The 27,333-nt window shown below is 33.3% G+C and overlaps 1 protein-coding gene across 2 annotated transcripts in view; it reads right to left on the bottom strand.

The window, feature by feature from the left end:
• The window catches only part of LOC124356913 (ATP-binding cassette sub-family G member 1-like), an 80,365-nt gene that overhangs the window by 10,008 nt on the left and 43,024 nt on the right, over positions 1–27,333 (bottom strand). Inside the window, exons 3-9 of one of the 2 annotated variants that reach the window (XM_046808211.1) lie at positions 25,043–25,160; positions 20,313–20,511; positions 18,926–19,071; positions 15,966–16,204; positions 10,879–10,998; positions 9,495–9,640; positions 4,621–4,789 (exon numbers count right to left, since the gene is read on the bottom strand). In XM_046808211.1, coding sequence (XP_046664167.1) covers positions 4,621–4,789; positions 9,495–9,640; positions 10,879–10,998; positions 15,966–16,204; positions 18,926–19,071; positions 20,313–20,511; positions 25,043–25,160 — 1,137 coding nt within the window. Of the gene's footprint in view, positions 1–4,620; positions 4,790–9,494; positions 9,641–10,878; positions 10,999–15,965; positions 16,205–18,925; positions 19,072–20,312; positions 20,512–20,586; positions 20,746–25,042; positions 25,161–27,333 lie in introns of those variants that run through there. The other variant, XM_046808210.1, reaches the window with a different exon arrangement.

Here is a 27,333-nt window from a genome sequence, read left to right as displayed (position 1 = left end):
TGACGATGGAAGGATTATCAGGGAAAGATGGCAAATGTCCGGAAAGTATTCAGGAAAGTATTTGCACCTGATTTCCACAAGGTGGCCAGATCTGGATTCATCTTTTGTCGTTGTACGATAACATTTAACTAATTGTAAACAGTTGCAAACATAAACCATATGTGCCATGAAATTAATCCAACTATGCTTTGATTTCTTTCAGCGTCAATCATTTCAAATACAAACAAGTGTTTAATCACTGATCGAAACTCACTTTTATCCACTTTTATGGACAAATTAAACTTGTTTACTTCAATCGACAACAACAATTAAACTATTTTTTTTGTTTAAAGGTTATTTTTTTTTTTTTTTTTTTGACGATGGAAGGACGATGGAAGCTACTGTGGTACTTGACTCAGTTAGCGTACAAAGAAAAGATTGCGGAAACTTTAAATACTGGCAAATATACAGTTTTAAATCTACTGTGGTACTTGACTCAGTAGCGTACAAAGAAAAGATTGCGGAAACTTTAAATACTGGCAAATATACAGTTTTAAATAAAGACCGACTGATTCATTTGAACGCAAAGTAGCAAACACCTTAAGAAAACATAAAGAATTTTTTTTCAGATAAATTTAGATCTAAATTAACTCCTCACCACTCAAAAATCCCCCCATATGTATGGCCTTCCCAAAATCCACAAACCTACCATCCCTCTTCGGCCCATCATTAGTTCTCGTGATTCACCTTGCAGGGAATTGTCTAAAGTCCTCTTGGACATCTTAACGCCATTGGTAGGAAAAACTGACTCTTTCATCAAAAATTCCAGGGATTTCGTAGAGAGAAGTCAAAATCCCTAAAGTTGACTGAAACTGACAAACTGGTAAGTTTTGATGTCGAAAGTCTATTTACAAAATGTACCAGTTCCAGAAACTCTCGGAATTATTAAATCACGTCTCAAAGAAGGACCAAACATTAAAGGATAGAACTAAACTTCCCGTGCCAGTAATTATGGAACTGTTTAGAACTATGCACTCAATGCAATTATTTTGAGTTAGAGGGTAAAATTTACCGTCAAGATGAGGGGATGGCAATGGGTTCTCCACTGTCTCCTATTTTCGCCAATATCTTTATGGAGGAATTCGAGCGAAAAGCTTTGGCTTCAGCTCAGTTCAAAAACCGAAGATTTGGTGGAGGTATGTGGATGATACCTTTGTTATTTTTTCTCATGGGAGACATTGAATTAAATAATTTTTTGAATCACATTAATAGTATTTCTCCTTCCATCCGCCTCACAATGGAAGTGGAAGTCCAAAACAAGCTTCCCTTTTTGGATGTGTGTGTATTAAGAGATAGGGATGTCCTTAAGACAACTGTTTTTTCGAAAGATAACACACACAGGAAAATATTTAAATTATCAATCCAACCATCAAAAATTTGTCAAAGAAGGAGTAGCCTACTCGTTGTTTGATAGAGCAAAGAGCTTGTGCTCAGATAAAGATGGACTAAAAGAAGAATTTAAGAAAATTGAATCGGATCTCAGAAGCAATGGATACCCTCAATTAGTAATTAATAAGTGCAAACGAACCAGAAGAATCATTTCCTGAGTCAGAAAAACAGAATTGTGATAAATTTGCGTTTATGTCAATCCCTTATGTGCCGGGATTATCGGAGAAAATTAGAAGAGTAGGTAGAAAGTACAACATTAGAACCGCGTTTAAATCACACAACACTCTTAGACAAAGTCTCGTAAAAACAAAACCAAAAAATGGCACACAGGATTCCAAAAACTGTGTTTACAGTATAAAATGTAGCTGCAATAGGGAATACATAGGCGAGACAAAAAGACCACTAAACGTAAGGATAAAAGAACACAAAGAAAAAACACGAGGAAAGGGTTTCACAGAAAAGTCAAAAATTGCACACCATTGTTGGTCCGAAGACCATCATATGAATTGGGATGAAGCCCACATAATACATCGGGAACCACATTTCTTCAAAAGGAAATTAATTGAGGCAACATACATTAAATTGGCAGACCAACCAATCAGTCAACCATCAGTCGAGATTAGGCCGCTTTGGTTGCCAATTCTAAAAAATGAACTAAAGAGAAAACCAAAAGTATCAAACGGATCGGATATTAGTAATAAACCAATGCGGAGTCACAATATGGTTTTAAGAAGTTCATCTCGCATGAACCAATAATAACGAAAGGGCCCATTCCTGTTCCCCTTCCCTTGTATTTCCGCCATCTTGTTTTAGCCAGCCGTCACGATTGCCATTGGCTAGTCCCTCTGGTCAGTCGTAGGTGGTTAGTAGGCGAGTGAAGACGTATTGTGACCTATATTCCGTAGTTTAGTTTTTAATGATTAGTGTTTTGTATAGTTTTGTATTAAGTGCATGTCTTTAGTGTTAGTGAAGTTGACAACAACATGTAGGTTGTGATTCCTGACTTAGGCGTGCCACAAACGCTTTAGTAAGATTTGTTTATTTTAACCTTGTTTGTAGTTTTGTAATTATGTATTAGGTTAGTTCTTTACCTGAAGAAGAGATCAGATTGCAGATCTCGAAACGTAGTGTTACTGTTTTTCTTGTTTCACTGAATGATGGCAAATGTCCGGGAAAAATCCTGTTTCCTTCAATTAAACTATTGATGGATACAGCTGAAACTTAACAGCTGCCTACTTTAAGTACAAGTAAGGAGTGCTACTTTATAGCAAAAATGTATTTTCAATACTGCGATTGCGTCTTCATTGAACAACCCTCGTATGTTTCGATGTGAGCTCTATTTGTTGCTCTGAGGATATCAAAATGGTATTCTCTGTTTAACAACTTCTGTCTCAATGTTTATGATTAAATTCGTGGACTGTTGATTTGGGTATGTTTAACTCATTGAGGAAGCAATTAAACTAGTATGTCTAGGACTGAATGTTTGAATTGATTTTGGCAAAAAATGCATGCGTGTACTAAAATATTAATAGAATGAGTTTGAATACAGATAAATTAGTCAATTTTTCAGGACATTTTAGTTTATTTGGTTGATCTACAGGTGTTACTTTCTCCAAATATTTTTTTTATTTAATTTTTTAGTACATATTTACAAATTGTTTCAGTGAAAAAAATCAAAAACAACTGCAAATATTTTATTACTTTTTTGCTTATCTGTTTCATTCATATTTTATTCAAAACAGCACAATGTTTTTTATATGGAAAACCCCCTTTTTTATTTTATTACTTAATTATAAAGCATAATAACAAAATAATCAAAATTCACTTACATTTTTTCACTTTTTTATGATTTTATGATAAGCTCCTGAATTAGTTGTCTGGGAGATGAGATAAAACTGTATGTTACATTTAACTGTTAAAATGAACTATTTACATTACATACAATGACCATTCATTTACTTTTTTTTAATTCACTTTTGTGTCAGTCTTAAAGTATCTTTGATATCTATAAGACCAAAAGATCTCAAAATCCAACAGATCTGGTGTCGTTGATCTGTACAAGTATCTGTCTACTTCTGAAATATGCAAATTGTCTCCCATGAGATAGTGGAAAAACTAAAAACGCATTCAACAACTATAAACAGTTAAACAATAAACATTGAGAACACGATACATAGAATGTAAGCAGAAATTTAAAGCAGACATTTAAAGAGACGAAAATTGAGCACATGGCAAAATGCAAACAATAACAAAACAAGCCTATATTAGTTGTGGTCCCAGTGTGCAAACATAACAAATCGAAACGGATAATTACTTATAAGGATTCACAAAGGCAAAAAACTGCGATCCAGCAGAAAAACAAACAGTTCAATCCCACTCGGCCGCAACGAGTGACGCCCGGGCAAGCTCCCCATTGGGTTAACTGAAGACTTCATCGGACAATTGATTTTTTTGGGCTTCCAAAGCAAGATTGTCAGATTTCTTCGATTTTGTAATCACTTGTTTTTGACCGACCAGTTGAATGTCCTTTCAACACAGTTCCTGTGTCCCGAAACTGGTTAGATCAGCAATGAATTGGTGAATGGATCTGGTGAATTTTGACCTCTATACATAGCTAGAAAGCAACGCTGCACATTAACATTATATTGCAATTCTGCGTACCACAGAACACACTGTGCCTTCTGTTGCGCTGTAAACATTGTGCTCGCGACTTGCGCCAGGTGTGTCAGTCATGATAGCTGACTGCCACCGCAAACTGTTCTGCGCTCGTCAGAGTCAACATTTCCTCCCATGCTATACAGAAAATAAAACTTAGTTATTTCAACTTCAATTTGACGTTTAAATCCTTTATTAATCTTAAATAGTTTTTAAGTAAAGATATTCAAAATCCCGGCAATTATTCTAAATGCATAAAAATTAAAATGTGTTTTTATAAATATCTTTGGGTGCTTTTGAAAAACAAATCAAATTTGCATTAGCAATCTTCTGTATAATATGCTTTTTTTGAAATAAAGATGAAAGCTATGAAGTTTTAAGTACTAGTGAGTAGGTTGTATCAACTTACGTGACCATATCTTAAGTCCTTTAACAATATAAAACCTTTACTAATTGTTTAGCTGTTCAAAATTTTAAAAGGTGCAAGAGTAAATAGATCTTTGATTTTAAGTTATATGTCTTATGCGAACGACTCACAGGCAAGAAGAACAGACATCTGGCCTGTGTAGTGAAGGAACAGGTTACTGCCATAGACAAAGATGTAGTTGGCCATCAGTGTGTTAGCGTTGTTTCCAACATCGCGGTAGAGGTAGCCAAACAAGAGGGCGATCAGTATGTGGATCACAAACCTCAATGCAAATGAACCCTGAAATACACATGCTTAAGTTATAAAAATCTATTTACAACTTTTGGTTTATTAATGTAAACATATTTGTGAATTAATTTATTATGTAAACTATATAACTCAGTTTGAAGAACGTTGAGAAGACAAGTTTTAAAAGTTTATACTTAGTAGCCTATATTGTTTTTTTATATATACACGAGATATGTTCAGAAACCGCCACTGGAGTCATCATACATTTCAAATCACCCAATATAAATATTATTTGAGCAAAACATTTTTAATTTTCATGATATTTTTATCCTGAATTCCCTATGAGTAGATATTCACAAAAATCCACTTCAAAATTTATTTTAACCATATTTTTTATTTGGCAGTTAGTGCTTAAATAACCGTTTACCGAATTTAATGAAAAAACATGGTTTGTGGAAAATTTAACTGTAAAGTCCTTTTTTAAAATTTGTTAAGCACATCAATGTCAATTTTCATACATCAATATCTGAAAAGGAACAGAATGAAAACAATTGACAATTTTATAAAATGTCCTTTACACTAATAAGAATATCTCACGAAAAACTTATGAGCCAACTACATTTTGAGTTATAGAGTTGTGAATTTCAATAAAAACAATACCTTTTTAATACACTCGTGCAATGCTAAATTTGCAACTAAAGGCTTAAAAGTATCTTAATTGACAAAGTTAAATGATACTTGCATCTAGAAATTATTATTTAAAGTTTTAAATAATTAACTCTATATTTTAATTTTTTTATATATATATAAAAAGAAGAAACCGATCTCCTTTTATGCCTTAATCTGCTCGTCCTCATGAGCCTGTGTGAGGATCTTATCAATCAGAATAAGGGGGAGAGTCGATACAGTACAAGGTCGATGGTACTGATAAAAAGTGCAGTGGTCATAAACAGAATTCGAACCTGCACTATCTCTAACTCAGACTCAAAGTCCAACGTCTTAGACCACTCGGCCATCGGCATTCCCATGCAATACTTGAGTTAAAAAGTATGCTATAAATGTTAATTTGTTTAAAAAATATGTAAGTATACTATACAAGTATGTTTCTAACTTCTAAAACCCTTCGTCAAATGTCAACTGACACATCAGTTCTCGTGTTACAAGTTAATATGAGTTCTACAAGTGTAAACTTGCACTCTTCCATCTCAAACTGCTTGTAGCCTACAGCCTACATCTTTCCTGCACTTAAATGTCTCTGTAAGTGGTGACATGAACAACTTCCCCCCCCCCCCCCTCTAAACATAATATTCATTGCTTTAGTATGAATGAGGCTCAGTTGGTGATAGTTATTTCACTAGTGAACCCTGCTTGGTCTTACAAAATGAAATTGACAGCATTTCTGATAAAGTAAGTGGGTAGTTTTCAAACAGTGTGTGCAAACCGATAGACCTGAGCTCATAACCCAAGTAATGCCCATTTAGGAGTTTCTGCATTCTCTTACTCATAAGCTTATGCTTTTAAAATCCTATCATTTTCTATCAACACTCAAGTTCAACATTTCAAGGGAACTAAAGAAAACTTGAAACATAACCACAGTTTAGAGATCAGTAATTTTGCAGAAAACTTCACATTCACAGTCTAGGATCAATTACATTTTCATTGGACTAATACACAAGCAACTCTTCATCCGTTTGTAATACACTACAAAAAAAGTGGAAACATGTGTTGCAAATCTATTTGTGTTACTAGTGATCACCTCATGAGGGAAATTTACAATATTGTACTAAATATTGACATGGTTATGTACTTCAGTGATGGCATATTCAATACAAAAATAAGAAACATTTTGTTCATGTGTGCCAAAACAGCAACGATTATGGTGTGTAAGCCGAGTGGATTTGCTTTGGCTCATCGCTTGGAAAGAATTCTTGTGATGGGATTAGTGAAACGATGCAAAAAGTAACATGAGCATCCCTTAAAATGTGTGTATCTTCATCTGAAATTGAGTGAATGGAAACAACACTGACTGATAGATAAGAATATTGTTTGCTGGTGAAAGGTACAAGAGGCTGCCATAGGTACTGGATGTTCCCAGTAACAATCAAATGAGGTTTTTTGCTACTTCCAAAGGCTTGAGCTTAGATGATAATTGGACTTCAATATTATTTACAAATGTGTCATATTTCACGAATAATGACATTGTTGCCTATATATGATGTGAAATAATGGCTTGGAAAAGTTAAAAACTAAAGTGAAAATAATAATTATGTTTTGGTGCATTTCTTTCATCCTTATGCACCAAAAACTGGCTTCCAGCTGTCAAAAGACGATACTGCTTGGTTACCTGTAAAGAAAATAGCACATAAAGTGACTGCATTGGAACTCACAACAGTGTCTGGAAGAACACACAACATAAATGATAAACTACTGTGCAATGAAATATCACGTTTGTTCATCCCTTAATAAAATTATAGCTACAAGTAGTTACAAGTAAAGATTAACATAAAAACATAGAGAAAACCATAAGTGTGTGTACTTTATGCCAGTGTAATACATGAAACATATGGGTAAAGTTAAGTTAAAGAATTATTCCTGAGATACTATAATTACTGTCCATTTTTATTGTAAAAAAGAAGTAATTAGGTGTATTGTTAGTTTAGTAATTTAAATATCATTTAACTTTGTCAAATAATTATAAGCCTTTAGTTGCTGATTTAGCATTGCACAAGTGTATTAAAAAATGTAGTTTTTTTTTTTTTTAATTCACAGCTCTATAACTTAAAATGTAGATGAATGTATTTTTTTGTGGGATATTCTTATTAGTATAAAGTGCATTTTATAACATTTTTATTTGGTAGCCTTCATTTAGTGACTTCTTAGCAACTTCCTTTTGCCAATGTTTTTGATCAATATTCAACAATTATGGGACAAATTTTGCTGCCACATGTTTCATATCCAAAACATTTTAAACAATTTCACGGCATGAGCCAATTGATATGCCAACATCATCAGCAACTTCTCTGATAGTAATATGGTGATTTTTCATAACACTTTCCTCCAATTTTTGCAGGTTTTCGTCAGTTGTTAATGTGCTGGGACGTCCGAACCAACCATCATCTTCATTGTCTTCACAGCCATCTTGGAAACGTTCATACTCCTCATAAACCCTTGTTTTACTCATAGCAGACTCACCATAGGTCTTTTTAAACAATTCTCACACTTTGTTACACATTATTTCATTTTTGACGAAATATTTGATAGAAATTCTTTGATTCATTTTTTTAACAAACGAAAAGAACTAAGTTCATAAATCATGCCTAACCTTAGCAGGTGCCACTTAAAAGGTAAACAATGAATACAGTTTGGAATTTGGTTACACTCTAGGAGCATGAGTACCAACATAATAAAAAATGTGTTTTGACAATCGGCCTCTCGAAACCCACAAAACGTAAAAATTCCCGTTAATTTTTGAATACACCTAGTATACATAAATAAATATATTTTGTAAATACCACCTTATTATATTGAGATGTATCATGATGAACACAATACACACACACACACACACACACACACACACACACACACACACACACACACACACACACACACATACAAATCTTAATTATTGCTAAAATATATATGAAATATAATAAAATGTAAGAAAGAAGGTTTCACATAACTTCTATAAATGCACTAAAATGATGTTTTAATTTCATTCCAATTATTTTGAAAAAAAAACAGCTAACATTTTCCACAATTAAGCTAATAAATAATACATACTTGAGATATATAGCCAAAAGTTTTGTTTAACACATTAGTTTGACTATCAACATTTCGAACTACTAATTCAAATATAGGGTCTCCAAAAAAGAACCCAGGATTTTGAACAGCTGTTACTTAAAAACTATTCAAGATAACTAAACTATTTAATAGTCAGATTGAAGTTGAAATAACAAAGTTTTGTTTTCCGTGTAGCATGGAAGGTAAAATTGACATACGCAGAACAGCTGCACGGTGGCATTTCGCTATTATGACTGACGCGCCTGGTGCCAAACATGAGTATATAGCACACAGAAGGCACAATTATGTGGGTCTGATGATGTGTTCCTTGAACATGAAAGGCCTCCCAAATATAAAATGTAATAATTATTGGAGTTTTTGTTTATAAATTAAGTTTTTACTGCCTGTGTATAATTTATTTTTTAATATAAAAGAGTAACACAGTTAACAACAGGTTTCCAAATGGTTGGGTAGGCAGGAGTGCACATATTCCCTGGCCTCACAGGATATCCGATTTGACCCTATTTAATTTTTTTTTTTTTGTGGGGTTACTTAAAGAACATTGTTTATGCTGTAAATATTCGTGATTTTTCACATCTGCGATCCCAACTATAACACCAGAGATGCTACATAACACTTGGCGAGAAATTGAATACCACTTTGATATCTGCAGAGGAACAATTAAAGCTCACATCACAACATTGACATATTAAGGTATGAAAATAAAACTTGTTCTTTTCTCTTCAATGTGACTTTTAAATCATTTAGTTATCTTGAATAGTTTTTTAAAAAATGGCCATTAAAAACCGCAGCATTCTTTTTCAGTGATCCTGTATTTTGAAATAAACAGAATCCAATTTAAAAAAAAAAATTAAACTACAGTTTTACAATTGTTGCAACATAAATTATCACAGGTGGATTTTTAAAGTAAGAACTGAAGGATTTTTGAAGAACATGATGGGGTAAAACTCACTAGACTTCTCCTAAGGATGATAATGTTCCTGGAGTAGAGATGGTAACTTTGTGCCCACAAAGGTGCAGGTTTGGGCTGACACGAACTGAACTCTATCATCTCTGCAGCAGTGCGCTTAGACGATTTTATCACCCGCAGCGGTACACCTGAGGCACAAACTTTACATAAATCTGACTGTCCTTACATTTTCATGGCCAACTTAATAATACAACAGTTGAAAAAACCAGGAGATAATTGTAATCTATTTAGAAATTTTTTAATAATACTCAGGTTAAATTTACAAATCCTGGATATGTGTTTCATATAGTTCAACAATAAAACTTCTTCCACGATAACTTATTAAAAGTTCTGTAATCACCAAATAATAAATTTGTTATTCATATTTGCAACAATTTCTTCTCTTTAAAAGAATAATGACATTTTTATGGAATCGAACTAGATTCAAATAATAAAACTCTGAAAAACAGTACAGCTATTGCTGAATACTTAAATTTTAATTTCTTAAAAATTGGTCTCAATGTTTACAGATTTCTGTATTTGAGAAATGCAATGAAATATTCTTTGTGTCAAATGGATTTTACCACAAGTAACCAACAAGGCTCTTAATACATTTGCATGGAATTACTTTTGTAATAAACTGATACAGCTTATTTGGAAGAAGGAAAAGAAGGTTGTTTTTAAATACAACAAAAATACTATTGTCACTGATTCATATTTTAAGTGAGGCTGATATCTGAATTGTTTTCAAATACATTTAAAGATTACATAATTTTAACCTTAACATGTGTTTCAGATTTTTATTTAATACAAGAGTTATTTATAACTGTTTTGAGTGTTTCCACCTGGAGACAATAGACTGCAGCACACTAATGACATATAGCAGAATGTTCTATGATAGTGTGTCAGCTTTGAAAGCCTATAATGGACCAAGAAATGGATAACAACCTTGTAATGGATTATCGGACATGCATGACTAGCCTGGGTTAAATGTCACAAGGCTATAAAGTTAAACATTATATACCAAACTACTTTTAAACATTCATTTCTGACATCATTTTGTGTTTACTAGGAAATAAACACATGTGTTTCAACAATAAATAAGTGATCATATATATGAAAATGAGATTTTTACATGAAACACATCTAATCTTTAATTACATAAATAACCAAAACAGAATAAATTGCTTTTACGACATACAATACAAACCTGAAAACTACAATATAGGGAGTAAAAATCCTAACTCTTCGATCAAACACACACTTTATCAGGTGTGTGGTTGAACTTGGCATTATGTGCAAATGGAGGACTGGGAATTATGAAAACCCTCAGTGTCAGATTTCACTAAGGTAATTGAAATGTAAATCACATTAACTTGCAACTAACCATTGTCTACTGTGGACTCCTCGTGCTCCGAGTGTGGGACTAGTGGTCTCTGGTTCTGGCTGGCAGCCTTGGCCAGTGTCATGGTGTCACACCCGTACTCCCCCACTGCTACTTCTATCACTGTTAATACAACACCGTGTGGATCAGACGGTTTCCTTGTTAAAACTACCTAGAGGTCATTTATTATACATGGCTTAACAGAAGAATATCTAAAAATAGTACAAAAATTGAAGTGCAGAACTTCAGGGGAACTTTTTCATTTAATTTCAAACTGTTTGTTAGAATCATCAACAAAAATATTTTAAAACGCCCAATATTACAACTTAATAATAACTAAATGTATTCTTTTGCAGACATGACTATTTAATCTATTTCAATAAAGATTACACAACTTAGCTTTAATTGTGTTCTCTGGTAATATACAAAAGCTTTTAAATCACTAAAATGTTTAAAGAGCCGGCTATAGTGAAAGTTTCTCCCCATAACAACAACAATAAACTTCAAACACTTTTACACCTTATTTTTAATTGCAGAATTAGGAAGTGACAGATAGACATACAGACATTAATTAACTTCACTAACACTAAGCCAATAACATATTTCATTGTTTGGATTTCAGTCAGACCCAATTTGTTGGGGACACAAATTATTGGGAAATACAGTATAAGGCAAAGACAACTGCTAGAATCTCATTTTTCTCTCAGATTATCACTTAGGAAAATGTATAGCTCTATGAATATTTTTTGTAAGGACATTAACTTAATAACTATCAGACTAGTACAAATAGTTAACACACACTGATAGTCCAAAATTATTTTGAATGCAGTAGAGATACTAAAACTTTAGTTCACTTTGATAAAAAAAATATCCAAAAATTTCCAAAAGTATACACAAGTATTTTTTGTTCACTGTCAGATCGAAATCTCTTGAGAGAGAAAATCATTACATAAGTTAAACTTTTCTGCTTTGTATTCTTGATGGAAGTGAGTAGTAAAATATTTGTATGATTTGATATAAACAAATTTCTTCCCACTCATACAGTTTTAATAAGCTATATATCTTTGAATGGTCCCAAATTAACAGACTAAATTATTTTATTTTTTTGTATTAAACCAAATTTAATATGGTCTGAATTAAGTAATACTCAGTAAAGTTAAATATACTACTACTATTAATGCTTTAGATGTTTTTTTTCTTGTACCTCAATTTTCATAACATTAAAATATAAGCTAGATAATAAAGAAGGGTTCATTCAAACAACAACAACCCAAAAAAATTAAAATAACAACGATTTAAGAGAACAAAGGTGTTATTTAACACTATTGCATTTCTTTTTATGGTTGTATCAATCATATTAACTTTATGTTCCAATCAAACAGTTAAAATAATCAAAAATGTACCACCGCGCATTGCAAATATTAACACATTGTAATTTACACCAATCAGGTGACTCACAATAACTAATAATATTCTAATTCTAAAAATGGAATAATTTACATACATGGTTAGTCAGTATATAATAAATAAATAGTTAATAATAGTAAATGGAGTGTATACATATTCTTTCTTAAACTTCAATGTGATTAGAGAGTATTCTAAAAATCAAAATTTTTATCAAGTAAACAGTAATTCTCTGAAGAGTATTCTTCCTCATCAGGGGAGGCATAAGTGATTCCAACACCCTAAGTAAGAGAAAACTTTGGCCCTGATACTTAGTGCACTTTATCAAGTCATAATATTTATTTTAATATTTTTAGTAACAACTTAAGAACTGTCCAGAAAGTAAACACTGCCATTACCTTGCTGTTCACTAATATAAGTTAGATCCTCTACAAGGTTTGTCTGTTAATTAACAAGACTGGCAATCATGTGGTACTGCAATCGCAAGCAGCACACTCCCAGGTGGCGCAAGTGTGTAAGCTAAACTGGTAGTCACATCCAAACACTGACAAAATGAGGGCCACACATGGAACAAATGCTGTTGAGTATTTGTCATGACAGAAAATATAACATACAGAAAACAGAGCATTGGCTGAAATAGCACTACACTGTTAAACATCGCTTTCAACCGGACAAAAATGCTTCAGAGATGCTTGAAGCAGGTTTACAAAGATGATGTCCCGTCAGTTGCTCACATCTTGCATTGGCTCACAGAGTTCAAGAATGAATGAGAGACAGTTCAAAATTGTGTAAGATCTGATTAACATTTAACAGGTGGTTTGGACAAAATGGGGCCAAATTAATCATTTTCTGAACTTCCTCTGTGATTTATGTGGGACTAATCACTGAAGGTCTCAAATGAAATGTCAATACAATATTCTCCAGGGAATTTTTTGTACAAAATCATCAAATGGAAACAACTAGATTGTCGTTCTTTGGAAGCTTCACCACAACAACACTTCGCCCTACTCCAATCTCATTGTGATTGTCAACCCGACTCAGATAGGGGTTGTCTTCTAGCTACAGCCAATGTACAGCTTCAATGTGAGTCCAGAAGATTTTATATTCCTACAGTTCAAGGAAAGCCTGAAAGATCAATGTTTCGAAGATGTTTTCACCATCCAAAGGACAATCACACAGTGTCTGTGAGAGATTATTATTATCAAAGAGTCTTTGCAACATGGAGTATTGATTTCCAAAGAGAAAATTTTGAATACTTATACCAATTGGGCCCATAAATTCTTTTCAGACACAGTCTCATTAATTTACAGACAAATCCTGTCTATATATGAATATTCAATGCTATTTGGTAGAAATAATTTTTAATAAACTCTAAAGTTAAAATAAATTGCTTATTGATATAAAATTCTAATTTGTTCAGACATCAACATCAACATTGTGTTGTGCTGTAACAAATATTTTATTTAAATGGAAGGAAATACGTCATTAGAATTACTATGAATAATGATTTGTAGTGAAACATTCTTTATTTTCTGGACAGTCTTTCTACATGCAAGAGCTAGAGTACGAAGCAAGCAGTAGCACCTTCACCCAACAAACCCAACATGCAATGATGAATTACATACCAGATGAAATGGTAATTGAAATAAACAAGGAACACGAAAGCGGGAAGAAAACAAACCAAACAGGCAACACAACCAAAATACTCGGGAGGAAATCCAAGATCTTCTGGTGACCTGCAATCGCTTTTAGTCCATATACTTGCCTAGGCTAGAACAATGCACTACTATTAAGTTCTTCATTTTTAATCCAAATAAACAGTTCATTGTGGCAATATGAGTCTTTTGTTCAAAATTTCTTCATTATATTATTCTAACTTCCTTTTCTGATATGTTACATTACATAAGATAGTCAATATGTCTTGAAAATGGTGTGAAGAATGAGACACAATCACACAGTATTTTGTTAGATGTGAAATATATTGGTTTATTATGATATAAACATTGACACAAATCTTAACCATAGTAAAACTATATGAAAATATAACAAAAGCTATTAACAATACATGGATTTTAATACCCTGTCCGTTTGAATTTTCTGGACCCTGTTGTGCTTTTGTTCGTGTTTGTTCCATTTATTTTTTTGGTAAAAAAGCATGACTTTAAATAAAATATTGCTATGACCTTATTTAGATTGCTATATAAGATTTGTTTATATGTGCTGATTAGGCAATGTATTAACAAAAAACTAATGGATAAAAAACTAAAATAAAAAATGTATATTATTTGTAGGGCATAAACTAAAAATAGAAATAAAAATGTTTCAACTCAAGCATTTGTGAATATTTTGAACATTTTTTATGTGATATAGAACAATTATTGCAATAACTGTTCTATATCACAATAATTGTAACAGTTTAACTGTTGCAATAAGTTTTACTCACGTTTCTTACACATATAAAACATTCAAATATATACTTTTGTTTTCTTTCACATTATTTTGTGCTTCATTTATTTCAAAACTTATTAAGAATCCATAACCCTATTCAGCATTATCAAAATTTAATAAAAGAGTATGGAAAGCAATTTCAAGGATTAATGGGCTATATTGATTATCCTGAGATTCAAGAATGTTTTTAGCAAAAATACACCAAACATACTACCATACTACATTTAGAAATAAACACAGACTAATAGTGGTACAGGATTTTTAATTAATTTTATATGCAAATGAACTCTAATTGTTGAATAGGAACAAAACTCTTAATACAAATCACTAACAAAAAATACTGTACGGCATTTATATCAAAGTTAAAAGGGCTTCTACAAACCTTAATGACTAGATTAAACAGTTTAAATAATAACTGTATACTATAATAAAGCCGTATAGTTGTCAAATAGCCGATAATGCACAATGTCGTAAGAGCAGCAGCGTTCGAGTAGGAGTGAAATTCAACGACGTCGCCAAAACGACGATAAGTGGAAAGGATTTTTTCATATTAACTAATTCCCATCTTACTTTTCCATATTTAATTGTGAAATTAACAGTTTTATTATTATCAATTAAAACACAACTAAGTTTAACTAAATTAATCGTACCACAACACACTCACATTTCATAAAAAAACAGAAGCGTTGTAAAAAAACTTGAATAGTGAGCTTCATATAAAGAACTTTATTGAATAGGCACTTGTATTATATATATAATAATACTACCAGATTAAAAGTCGTAAAATATAAAAAATAAATATGGATCAGTATTTTTGAAAATGGTTTTAATTTAAATAATGCTGAATCGTTATTGAAATATAAGTTGCAAAAAATACTCTACTATTTACTGAAATAACAGCCACAAAACTATTGATAAGCAATTTGACATGAATTATAAAATTGTCGTGCTTTTCTATTTGATATTTGATAAACAGTTAGTAGCTGTGATCATCCATCACACAATCTGGGTTGATTTTATTTTCAATTGTACACATGTATAGTTATCTCTTTTCATTATTTATAATATTGCTACTAGTATGAGTTACCAGCAACCTACTAAATTCACAGTTTTGGACCAAGACGATTTATTACACTCTTCGTTTTCCTTGTACAAAGAAACATTGAAACAAACTGCTATGAATGATATGCAAACAAGACAACAGCAACATGCTGACGACCACATAGTGGCGGACTCACAGAAGTCGGCAGGATTGTGGCTGCGAGGACAGACCAGGCCAAGAGCAGCAAAGTGCGGGACGACGTTGGGCACCGTCCCGTGGTATATACAGTGGCCACCCGCCACCGCATAGAGGTTGTCGAACTTCTCGAACACAAGGGCACTAGGCTGGTGGATAGTGCAGACGACGGTGCGGCCCTCCCGTGCCAAGTCTTTGAGCAGTTGGACACACGACGATGTTGAGGAACTGTCTAGCCCTCTACCATGTAAACACAGCTTCATTAGTGTTAGTCACTAATCCAGAACAACCACATATTTTATTGTTTTAAATAATTATATGTAAGGAAATAAAATACATGTGTTAGAAATTAATTTTTGTTTAATAAAACTTTTATTTCAAAATAATCTAACTGTACTTGTTAACAGTGCATTATAACTATTGATGCATTAATAATAAAGAAATTGTATATTATCACACATCTATCAGCCACGTAGGATTTCAAGTAAATGAGAAAATAAAACTGTCATGCAGTTCTATAATTAAAAAGAACAGTTTCTCTTGACTCAAACCAGTATCAATGTTTTTCAATAGATAAAGTGAACCAACAAACTTTTACTTTTTAATTATGAAAACATAACTTTTACCAACAATCACTCACTATATTTCCAACCCATAGTCTGCCTAACTTAAATGAGCTTCACATAAAGGCCAACAACAAACATACCAAAAGGGATGCATGAAACTAATGAATATAATAATATAAAACCATAGTCTGCTTCATTTGAAAATATCAAATGCTGTTTTCATTGTTGGTTAACTGGACGATGCTTTTGCAGTTATCACTTCATGTACTGTACAAGGTGGAAACCAAAAATTTTGAATTTTTTAACTTTATATTTTATTTTTTTACAACACAATCTTTCATACATTTGTCCAGTAGGACATTTCATTGTGTGAAACATGTATTATGTTTATCTTCAGTAATCGCCCACAGCTTCTTCCTCATTTATTTCATTTATAGCAACAATGATGTCAAATCTGAGCCCTATCATACGTCTTATTCATGCATAAAAATAAGAAAAATTACATGGAGTTAGGCCAGGTAAGTAAGGTGATTGAAAAGGTAGTACCATGCCATTGTTTCCCACTCAAGGATGCCTGTGTGTGCAGGTGTACTGTCATGGTGGCAAAACCAGTCCCCTGTCTGTTACAAATCGAGTTTTTATTGACAAACACTGTTGTCTAGTCTGCTTATAAATTGTTAGAACAATAATTAAATGTTCAATGAACTATCAAAGTACCATGAGCACTAGTTTCCAAATTGTACATCCGGAAGAAAACATATGTTTGAGTATTTTCCTTACAATCCTTTGTAAGCTGTTCTGAAGTATAGAACTTTTACAGCAGCATTTTTTACTGAATAAGAAGTCAAATATTTCATCTGCACGTTGTTCACTAAAATTAGCTTGAACAAAATTAAGAATGAACAAAAAAGCACAACCAAAAACTATCAGTATAGATGAACAGCAGAACAAGGGTTGTGTCGGTGACACAGGCAACAATAACCTGAAATGAGCTTAGCTTCACATGCCTAGCAGAATTGAATACTAAACTGCTACACAAGCCTTGCAGCACTATTCTTGTTCCTTAGTTACTCTTGGCAAACTCAACATTGTGATGTGTAGGATATATCACTGGATGATGAAGCTTGGGTTGCAATCTCTATAATGTTGAAATCTATATTTAATGAAGAACTTCTATTGTTTCCCTAATGAAGTTGGGGTACAGCACTTGAAACATAAAGAATGGTCCTATATCTGGGATTGATGCAAGTTAGTAAACTCATTCAATTGACAGTAATGAAAAACACAACAACTAGTCTCAGTGGATCTATAGTTAACATTGATGGAACAGAGCAGGAGGAGACTACTCAGGAGGACCTCAGCTCAGTCGATTCTCCTGAAGGAATAGATTTTGGATGGAGGTGCTAAAAGTACCATTCTTGCATGATTATGACTCAGGAGCTTTTTCCGTTGCAAGTGTGTAATGGTGATGATGTTCATTGTGGTGAGAGTTGTTTCGATTAACTTATTGGCACAGGAATGTAAGTGCATGTTTACCACCCAAGCAATGATGGGTAAGAGAGAAACCATTATGATGGTGCCAGCTCAATGGTTGCCTGGGTGAGTCACCAGGATGAGAACTTGAATGACACTAGAGACTGCTGAGAAAATGGGTTAAATGTACTCATACTGAAGTAGGGTTTTTACTTTACTCAGTTCCTGAGTCAACTGAGCTGTCTTCAACACTACTGATACCTCAGTGTGTATCTGTATCACATGGGAAAGCTTGCTTCATCCACAACAGAATACTGTGGTGCTGAGCTAAACACGATCCCCATGTCTTTTATGTGAAAATGCTTCGAAATTAAGATCGATACTCAATATTGAGATTGGTGGTTTTAATCCAGATGTTAAAAACAAGACGATCACAAATGAGAAGTTGAATTTAATTTCTGAATTGAAAACTTTTGTTCCAAAGAGAGAAAGGGAGCTTTTCAGACCTATAACCTGGAGAGCTGAAAGGATCTCAAGAACATGAACTGAGCAACAAAAATAGGTATACTTCAGGGGGCAATAATGAAAATTTGAAGGTTTTTTGCCTTGTTGCAAATCTAGACCCTTACCAAGCACTAGAATATCAATTGATCTGTACCACAGGATGGAGCCTGGCTAATTTATTGCAACTTGGTTTAGTGGTTACAGCGTACTGGCCAGAGTCCTGGAGAACAGACTCTGAGCCGGTGAGAAAGCTTGGTTTTCTTTTTAAACACTATCGTACAAATAGTAGTTCTCTAAATGAAAAAAATTGGAAGTATAGTAAAAATTAAATACTCTCAGCCATTATCATCAAGACACCTAAATGAACAAGGGATGGGTTTTCAACTAGTGAATAGTAACTTTCAACTGTGTAACTTACGTGGTAGGTTCATCCAGGAATATAAGTGGTGGGTTAGTTATGAGCTCTAACGCTATGGACAGTCTTCTCTTCTGACCTCCAGACAATCTGCCGGTGATGGTCTTCTTCTGATTGGACAATCCCAGCATTGAGAGCAAGTCCATGATCTGTTATAATTATATAGTTAATTTCATGTCAGTCAATTCATACACAATTTATCACATATGTGTTACAATCTGTATAATCGGAAGACCCAGTATATAAAATGATTAATATTTCTCCAAAGTAGGACTTTGTAGGGCCAGTAGAAAGGAATTTCATTCCTTAAGCCTTAGTACTAATAACAAAATTATGTGATTGTCGTCTCAGCCTATAGGGCCATGATAGGTAGTTCTCTGTGTCAGTTCGGCGAATCATGACCATTCCCTGTCCCTCAGCTCACCAAGAAAATCTTAATGTTTTTCTGGTCACCTAATCAGCACCTAATTAAATTTTTGTAATATTGCGCATTACAAAAATTCAATCCTTACCCGCAAGGCTAGAAAGTGCTCTATCTCTTGGGCAAATAAGGACCTAAATTATTATTTGCACCACATACCCCAGAAGAAAGGTTCCCTTCTAGCTGGCTTGAAACTTGAACCTTGCAATTGAAACTATACTGGGTACAGCAAAACATGATGTGCCTCTTATATTTGGGTAACCCTCTGGATATCCAAGAGTGGCACATCACTAACCGCAAATGTTACAGAGAATGACTGTTGGAGTAGATAGAGGTCCCTTAATGTTAAAGGCTCTTGCTAACATGGAGATGAGCAAGTGCTGTCCCCTATCCTCTGACTGGGGAGGCTGAAACAGAGAGAGCTTCCTCCAAAGGTAGTATAATTGAGATAAGAACTGTACAAAATGTAGTACATAGATATATTACTACAAATAGGAATTAACTTGAATTACCAAAATGTTGGCTTTTAAAACCGAGTTCCTTTAAATATATAGGACAAGTATTACATTATGGAATTAATTACTACTAGCATTTCAACACGTGACAGAAAAAAAACTTTAAAACTTTTGCATCATTGGTTGCCTAAACATTCTTTCTATGGGCTAAAAAAATAATTTGAAAAAACTATGTCAAGTTTATTATAATGTATACTGACAATATACATAATAAAATAAACTTTGTTGGGAGATTAGATGCAATAGTTGTCTATTAATATAAAAGATTACAAACATTGTAAATTATAATTATGGTTAAGGTGTTAGCCAATGCAAAGCAATTAGCCAACAATATCCTTTTATTGATTTCATTTTTAAAGAGAAAATGACTCCCCCACCAAATTCAAGTATTGTTTATTCAAGATTATAGATTTTAGTTTGTTTTATTTGGAAAGAAGTTCTTTAACCAAATTACCTGCATTCTTTTGGCAACACTAGATATGCTGTAGCCCAACTTGAGATGTGCAGCCATCATCATAGCCTCCTCCACAGTGAGGAGAGGCCTGAGTTCGTCATTCTGCTGGATATAGCATGACACCCTTAAGTAATGTTTCAGACTGGCATCCTTCCTGTCCTGCCCATTTACCATCACAGATCCTCCACACCCCTTCACCCTAGAACACATACAATGTTTCTGATACCACATCTATACTGCAACTCAACTTGGGACGTACAGCCATCATCATAGCCTCCTCCACAGTGAGGAGAGGCCTGAGTTCGTCATTCTGCTGGATATAGCATGACACCCTTAAGTAATGTTTCAGACTGGCATCCTTCCTGTCCTGCCCATTTACCATCACAGATCCTCCACACCCCTTCACCCTAGAACACAGACAATGTTTCTGATACCACATCTATACTGCAACTCAACTTGGGACGTACAGCCATCATCATAGCCTCCTCCACAGTGAGGAGAGGCCTGAGTTCGTCATTCTGCTGGATATAGCATGACACCCTTAAGTAATGTTTCAGACTGGCATCCTTCCTGTCCTGCCCATTTACCATCACAGATCCTCCACACCCCTTCACCCTAGAACACAGACAATGTTTGTGATACCACATCTATACTGCAACTCAACTTGGGACGTACAGCCATCATCATAGCCTCCTCCACAGTGAGGAGAGGCCTGAGTTCGTCATTCTGCTGGATATAGCATGACACCCTTAAGTAATGTTTCAGACTGGCATCCTTCCTGTCCTGCCCATTTACCATCACAGATCCTCCACACCCCTTCACCCTAGAACACAGACAATGTTTCTGATACCACATCTATACTGCAACTCAACTTGGGACGTACAGCCATCTTCATAGCCTCCTCCACAGTAGAGGCCTGAGTTCGTCATTCTGCTGGATATAGCATGACACATCTTAATCTTGCTAATTTTCAACCAAGTCATGGCAATAAATGTGTAGACAATCATGCTACCAATGTTGAGTTATAGCTTCCAACATAACTGTAGGCACTATGAAAATTTCAGATCATGATTTTATTTGGTCAGACCATAATGTTGCCATTTTTACTAGGCTCCCAATTAAACCTTGTAATATTGAATTATACCTAGCCTAGAATTATAACTGAGTAAAATGTAAATAATACTGTATAGTTTCTCTAATGCTAATTGAAATTTGATCTATAGTTTAAATAATGTTGAAGATGCTATTAATCCCTTTATGAAGTTTATGCTGTTTCTTGAATGAAAACTGTCCTATTGTAAATATTGTCCTATTGTATTTTTACTAAAGTACTAAAGAAATAGTAAACATTTAAAGGCATGGTTTACCTCTGATTTAGAGAAGGTTAGGAAACAAACTAGCTTTGTATAGTTAATACAAGTTATTGCTAAGTTTAGAAGATAAGTATATTTATACAAAATGTAATGTTCCATATAAGAAATGTATTAAGGAAGCTAAGCTTTATTATAATGAAGCTTTAATCAGTAAATCGTATAGCAAATGCCAAGCTGCGTGGAAAGTAATTAAAGGTGAATTAAGAATAGAAAATAGTTGTTTGATAACTTATTTGCCAAATTAGCTAAATGGCCATTTTCTTAGTATGGGTTATTCTCTTTTAAATTATTTTGATAAGCATAATGATTTTTCTAATAGGTTTAGCCATACTGCTTTTGTAAATAATATTACCATTTTAAAATCTAATTTTTGTAAGAGATTATTATGTTGGAATTCTATAAGGAAGTAGGTGATATTATTAATTTGTTTTATATTTTGTTTATTATACTGTATTTACAACACCTATTGCTTTTATAGCTTAATCGTTAATAAACAATTTGATTTTGATTTGATTTTATAGTTGCATTTCAATAAATGTTCAAACCAAATACCAATACATTAACACTAATTGAATTTTACTTATAATTTCTTATCAATACATTAAAATTCTTATTGTCCATGTGGTATTTTAAAGAGGTAGTTTGTGTTCATTGTAAAGAAAGCTCCAAACCAACATGGAGAATAATTGGCTGTTTTCTCTTTATAATAGTCCGTAGCGGATCCACCACACCACCTACCATTAACAGATACTCCTCGAATTTAATTTAAAATTTGTTGGTTTTTCCAGAATAAAAGTGTTTGATATTAGTCTTGAATGATAACCCAGACATATTCATTATGATATATTAATATCTATGGCACTTTATTTTCTTAGTTTATGCAAAATTTCATCTATTTATATTGTCTAAATAAGTATATAAAACTTCTGACCTTAGTATTTCAACTTAGTATGACTTGAATTGTTAACACTGTTTAAAATCCTACTTCATCAAATAATTAAAACATTAACTTTCTGTTTAACACACTTGTAATTTTCTCACTTACACTATGATACTCATGACTGAAGTTCGATAGGAGTCCAAAGTTACTTTTTGCATTGTAAGTGTATTTTTAAATGTTAATGTTGAAAACTGACACATTCATTAAGTTACAAGATGTTTCAGTACATTGGAAGAAATCCGTTAACAAGAGTAACAATTTCAAGGACTCTTGACAAATTTGGTTTGCACTGTTGTGCGAAAACGTTATTAGATATAGAGATGTGACATATACAGAATTTTATAAAACTACAAAACAAATATCTCAGAAAATTCTTTGTACATGTCTTTCAAAAGATGATATTAAATTAAATTCTAAAAGCTAGTAACAATACAGCCCCTGACTTCAGAGATTAATAGATACAATTTTAGTAAAATTCAACAAATACTTCAATAGCACCTTTTATTGTATTAATCATAAATTATTAGATTTTTTAAACACATTAAACTGTAAAATTTGCATGTTTTTTCAATGGGCAAAATACATTTAATTAAATAGAAAATTCGTTAAATTCATGTTGAGGTAGCTAATAGCTAAAAAACGTATATGATGCATATCCTTTTGTTTATTGTAGTGCCAGGCAACCAAAGTAAAAGTAAGTACAATTGAACAAAAGCCAGTGCAAAATTATAAGAAAAGTAATAAAAAATAAGTGCTTTCTGACAACTGTTTCTCTGTCATCATTCAGCACAGAATGTAGTGACATGTGCAATCTAAATAGATGACAAAATTTGGGTAGCTGTTTGAGGGGACATTAGTCAACAATTAATAACAAATTGATAAAAACATTATATTCTGTAAAAACAACGGGGTTAACAATTTTCCACTCCTGAGATAAAAAATTAAGTGTATGGCAATAGTGATTAGTATATACTGAGTTAATAGGTTGTTATTGACAACGTAATGTAAACACTCGCTACACTGTTTTGTTTTCTTTAAACCCCAAAGCTCTCGGATTTAATAATCACTTATTTACAAAAAATGTTATCCCTCTAGCTTCAGATTATTACTACTTTTCATTTAAATTTTCAAGTTTTTACTATATAAATAACACTTGCTTTTACAGCCAAACCCTCTTGCAATTTAATGTGAATACATGATACAATGTGAATCCCTACTGTAAAATTAATTAAGTTTAAGAACACATTATATAATATAAATATACAATTCCTTATTGGATAATTAATTTTTACTAAAGCAACCTTTTGGGATTGAAACCTCTTTTTCTCCCAAAATTCTTAAGAAGATAAAATGATTATTTACATAGTGTGATTAACATCTGATAGAGGAATAACTATAAATATAAAAATAACACATAATTATAATACAAATTTAAACTAAGATATATATTCTTCGAAATTCTCATATTATAGTTGGTACAAATTCAATAGATATGTTTTAAAAGTGTTCAATTTGTTAGTTAATTTTGCCAATGCAGCTATTTTATTTTTATCTATATTTTACTACTGTTAGTTTAGTCATTTCATAAAAAATACCTATGACCATAAAGTGTAATTGATACCTTTTTACAGACACACTTTCAAATATATTCAACGAATGTCAATATAATTAATTTTTAAGCTATACTTTATTATGATAATAATGTATATATGCCATTGCATTATAACTATATGAAAAGGAGCTATGTTGGTTTATTCTCCAATTGGAGACTGACTAAGATAGAGGGATGATTAAGTCTTGTACTTTTTTTTTTTTCAACTTGTACTAAAGGTTTATTCTCCAATTATCCTCTTTTTATGCATCCTGTGACTTACACTTAGTTTCAAGAGAGACACAATATTGCATGCAATACCACATGCCTCTTTAGTAATAACATGACTATCTGCGAGAAGATGCATGTGCTCCATACAACTGACATGGAGCATCTTGAAACAAACATGCCTCTCTAGCAGTGCAGTAAAGCTGTATATTCTTTCACCTTCTCATTTGGTTTTTTCAACTGTTTGCCAAACAGAGGCAAAGTGCATTTGGCAAGCCATACACCGCTCACTGCAAGGGGTAAGATGCATCAGAACATGCTATATTACACATAAACAAACATAAATAGAAACAAACTTTTATAATATTATATATTATCTTAATATATAATAATTATTATAAGATGATTTGAAAGTTTAATAGGATTGCAACGAGTATATATCATAATTAAGTGTAAAATATGACCAAAACATCCTTCTGAAAATATTTAAAAAAATCATAAATACAAAACCGAATAAACCCAAAAGTAAGTATGACCATTCTCAAGAGCAAATTACACATTTACTGATAGGAACAAGACAATAAAGGAGGCAACTCACGTAAAGCCAGCCAGAATGTTCAGTAAGGTGCTCTTGCCTGCCCCCGAGGGCCCCATAATAGCAGTCAGCTCACCTGATCGGAACTCCCCACTCACTCCATGCAGGATCTGTTTCTGTGCTGCAACAAACAATTACGGTAACTCTCATCAACAGAAGTATGAACACTTTATTTTACTAGACTCTATAATGTTCGAGAGAACATGATGGCAGTCAGCTCACCAGATCGGAACTCCCCACTCACTCCATGCAGGATCTGTTTCTGTGCTGCAACAAACAATTACGGTAACTCTCATCAACAGAAGTATGAACACTTTATTTTACTAGACTCTATAATGTTCGAGAGAACATGATGGCAGTCAGCTCACCAGATCGGAACTCCCCACTCACTCCATGCAGGATCTATTTCTGTGCTGCAACAAACAGTTATGGTAACTCTCATCAACAGAAGTATGAACACTTTATTTTACTAGACTCTATAATGTTCGAGAGAACATGATGGCAGTCAGCTCACCAGATCGGAACTCCCCACTTACTCCATGCAGGATATGTCTCTGTCCTGCAAAAAATGCTTACAGTAACTCTCATCAACAGAAGTGTGAACGATTTATTTTATAGGACTCTATAATGTTCGAGAGAACATGATGGCAGTCACGTGGGGGTTCACAGCACCTAATCTAATAGCACCTAATCTCACAGCACCTAAAAATTTAACCGTCTAATAGCACCGATTCTCATAGCACCTAATATTATAGTACCTAATCTCACAGCACCTAAGGAAATGCCCGAGAGTCGCACGGCACCTAAAGAATCGTGCTGGAGTTTTTATAGCACCTAATATCACACCACCTAAAAGGGAGGAGTGGTGGGGATCGCCGGAGGGATAGGCCGCCACCACTGTCCGTGGCCAGTGGGGCGACCGTCCCGTTGAGTCGCGTGGTTAGGGGAGAGCTTTGAGTTGGTTATTGACACGTGCTGTGCGGGTTGCAATTAACGCGCTCGCAGGAAGAATTGAAGGCGGTGGACGTTTCGTTTAGGAATTTATATTATGACATATAGTTATTTTTACCGGATCCCGGCGACCTCTCTTCACACACACTTAAAACGTCTACCACATTAAAAATATACCCCTTTATTACATCTGAAAAAGTTTGACGGCTTACTTAGGTAGTAATTAATATATATATTATAGCGAAAGTGAGATATTTTAGATATGTTTAATTGATTGTGATAATCAAAAATATGAAGAAAAACACAGTTTTCTTTTAAATTTAAGCTTTTCTCCAATTTAACATCTCCTCCTAATTCAAAAATAATTACAGTTTAAAAATATAATATATCATTTGTTGTATGTCTCTTAAAGAACGACATACTGATAATTCAGAGTTCTAAGTTAATAATTAAAGGGCGTAACAAGTTTTTTGGGAAACTCATTAGACTTGTATTTATTTATAAATCACGCAATGCTTATTACTAATAGTCTTTACTTATGAGTGAGGGTGCAGAACAAGCGAGGTACACAGTAACTGTGCCGGAACCTTACTACATTATGGCTTAATGAAACACACATACCAACTTGCCCCGTGTGCCAAAAATCACAAGATAAAATATCGACAGTTTTATTTTCACATAAACCACAACAGGAAAATGTTTAAACTCATAACTTTAACAGAAAATCAATAGCGTCTTTATGAAGATTAACTACCATAGCGACTGAAATATAAAATTGCAAAACCCTAGAAAAAGTATATTATTATTTTTCATCTTCCCGCTACTCGAAAAAAAGTTTAAATTTCACACACACACACCACACACACACACACACACACGCACACACACACACACACACACACACACACACACACAGAGTTTCTCGTCATATAAATTGATTATAAGTATGTTAAAGAAGATAAACCTAGATTACTCGTTTTCATGGAAGTAGTACCCGCTATAAAAAACTACGTTTTGCTTTGTAAACTTCCCTTCCTTACTTCCTTGTAAACTTCCTTTGTAAACTCGGGGAGCCCATTGTCTTGATAATGTTTTTTAGTCTGCCTAGATCAGGTTATTTCATGCAACATCTTTATTTTTCTTTCTCGGATCGTAATGGGCTTATTTTAAATATTCAAAAGAATACTTTGTCTGAAACATCTAAAAACCTTGCTAAATCCAAAAGTACAAGTGACACATTAAAACCTTGCTAAATCCAAAAAGTACAAGTGACACATTTAATTTTAATTTTTTCCAGAATCCTCTATTGATGATCTGACAAACCATTCGTTTTCACATGATTG

This window comes from Homalodisca vitripennis, chromosome 3, assembly GCF_021130785.1.
Source record: "Homalodisca vitripennis isolate AUS2020 chromosome 3, UT_GWSS_2.1, whole genome shotgun sequence".
Lineage (NCBI taxonomy): Eukaryota > Metazoa > Arthropoda > Insecta > Hemiptera > Cicadellidae > Homalodisca > Homalodisca vitripennis.
Note: the sequence above shows the minus strand (reverse complement) of the source record. Positions and strands in the feature narration are given on the sequence as shown.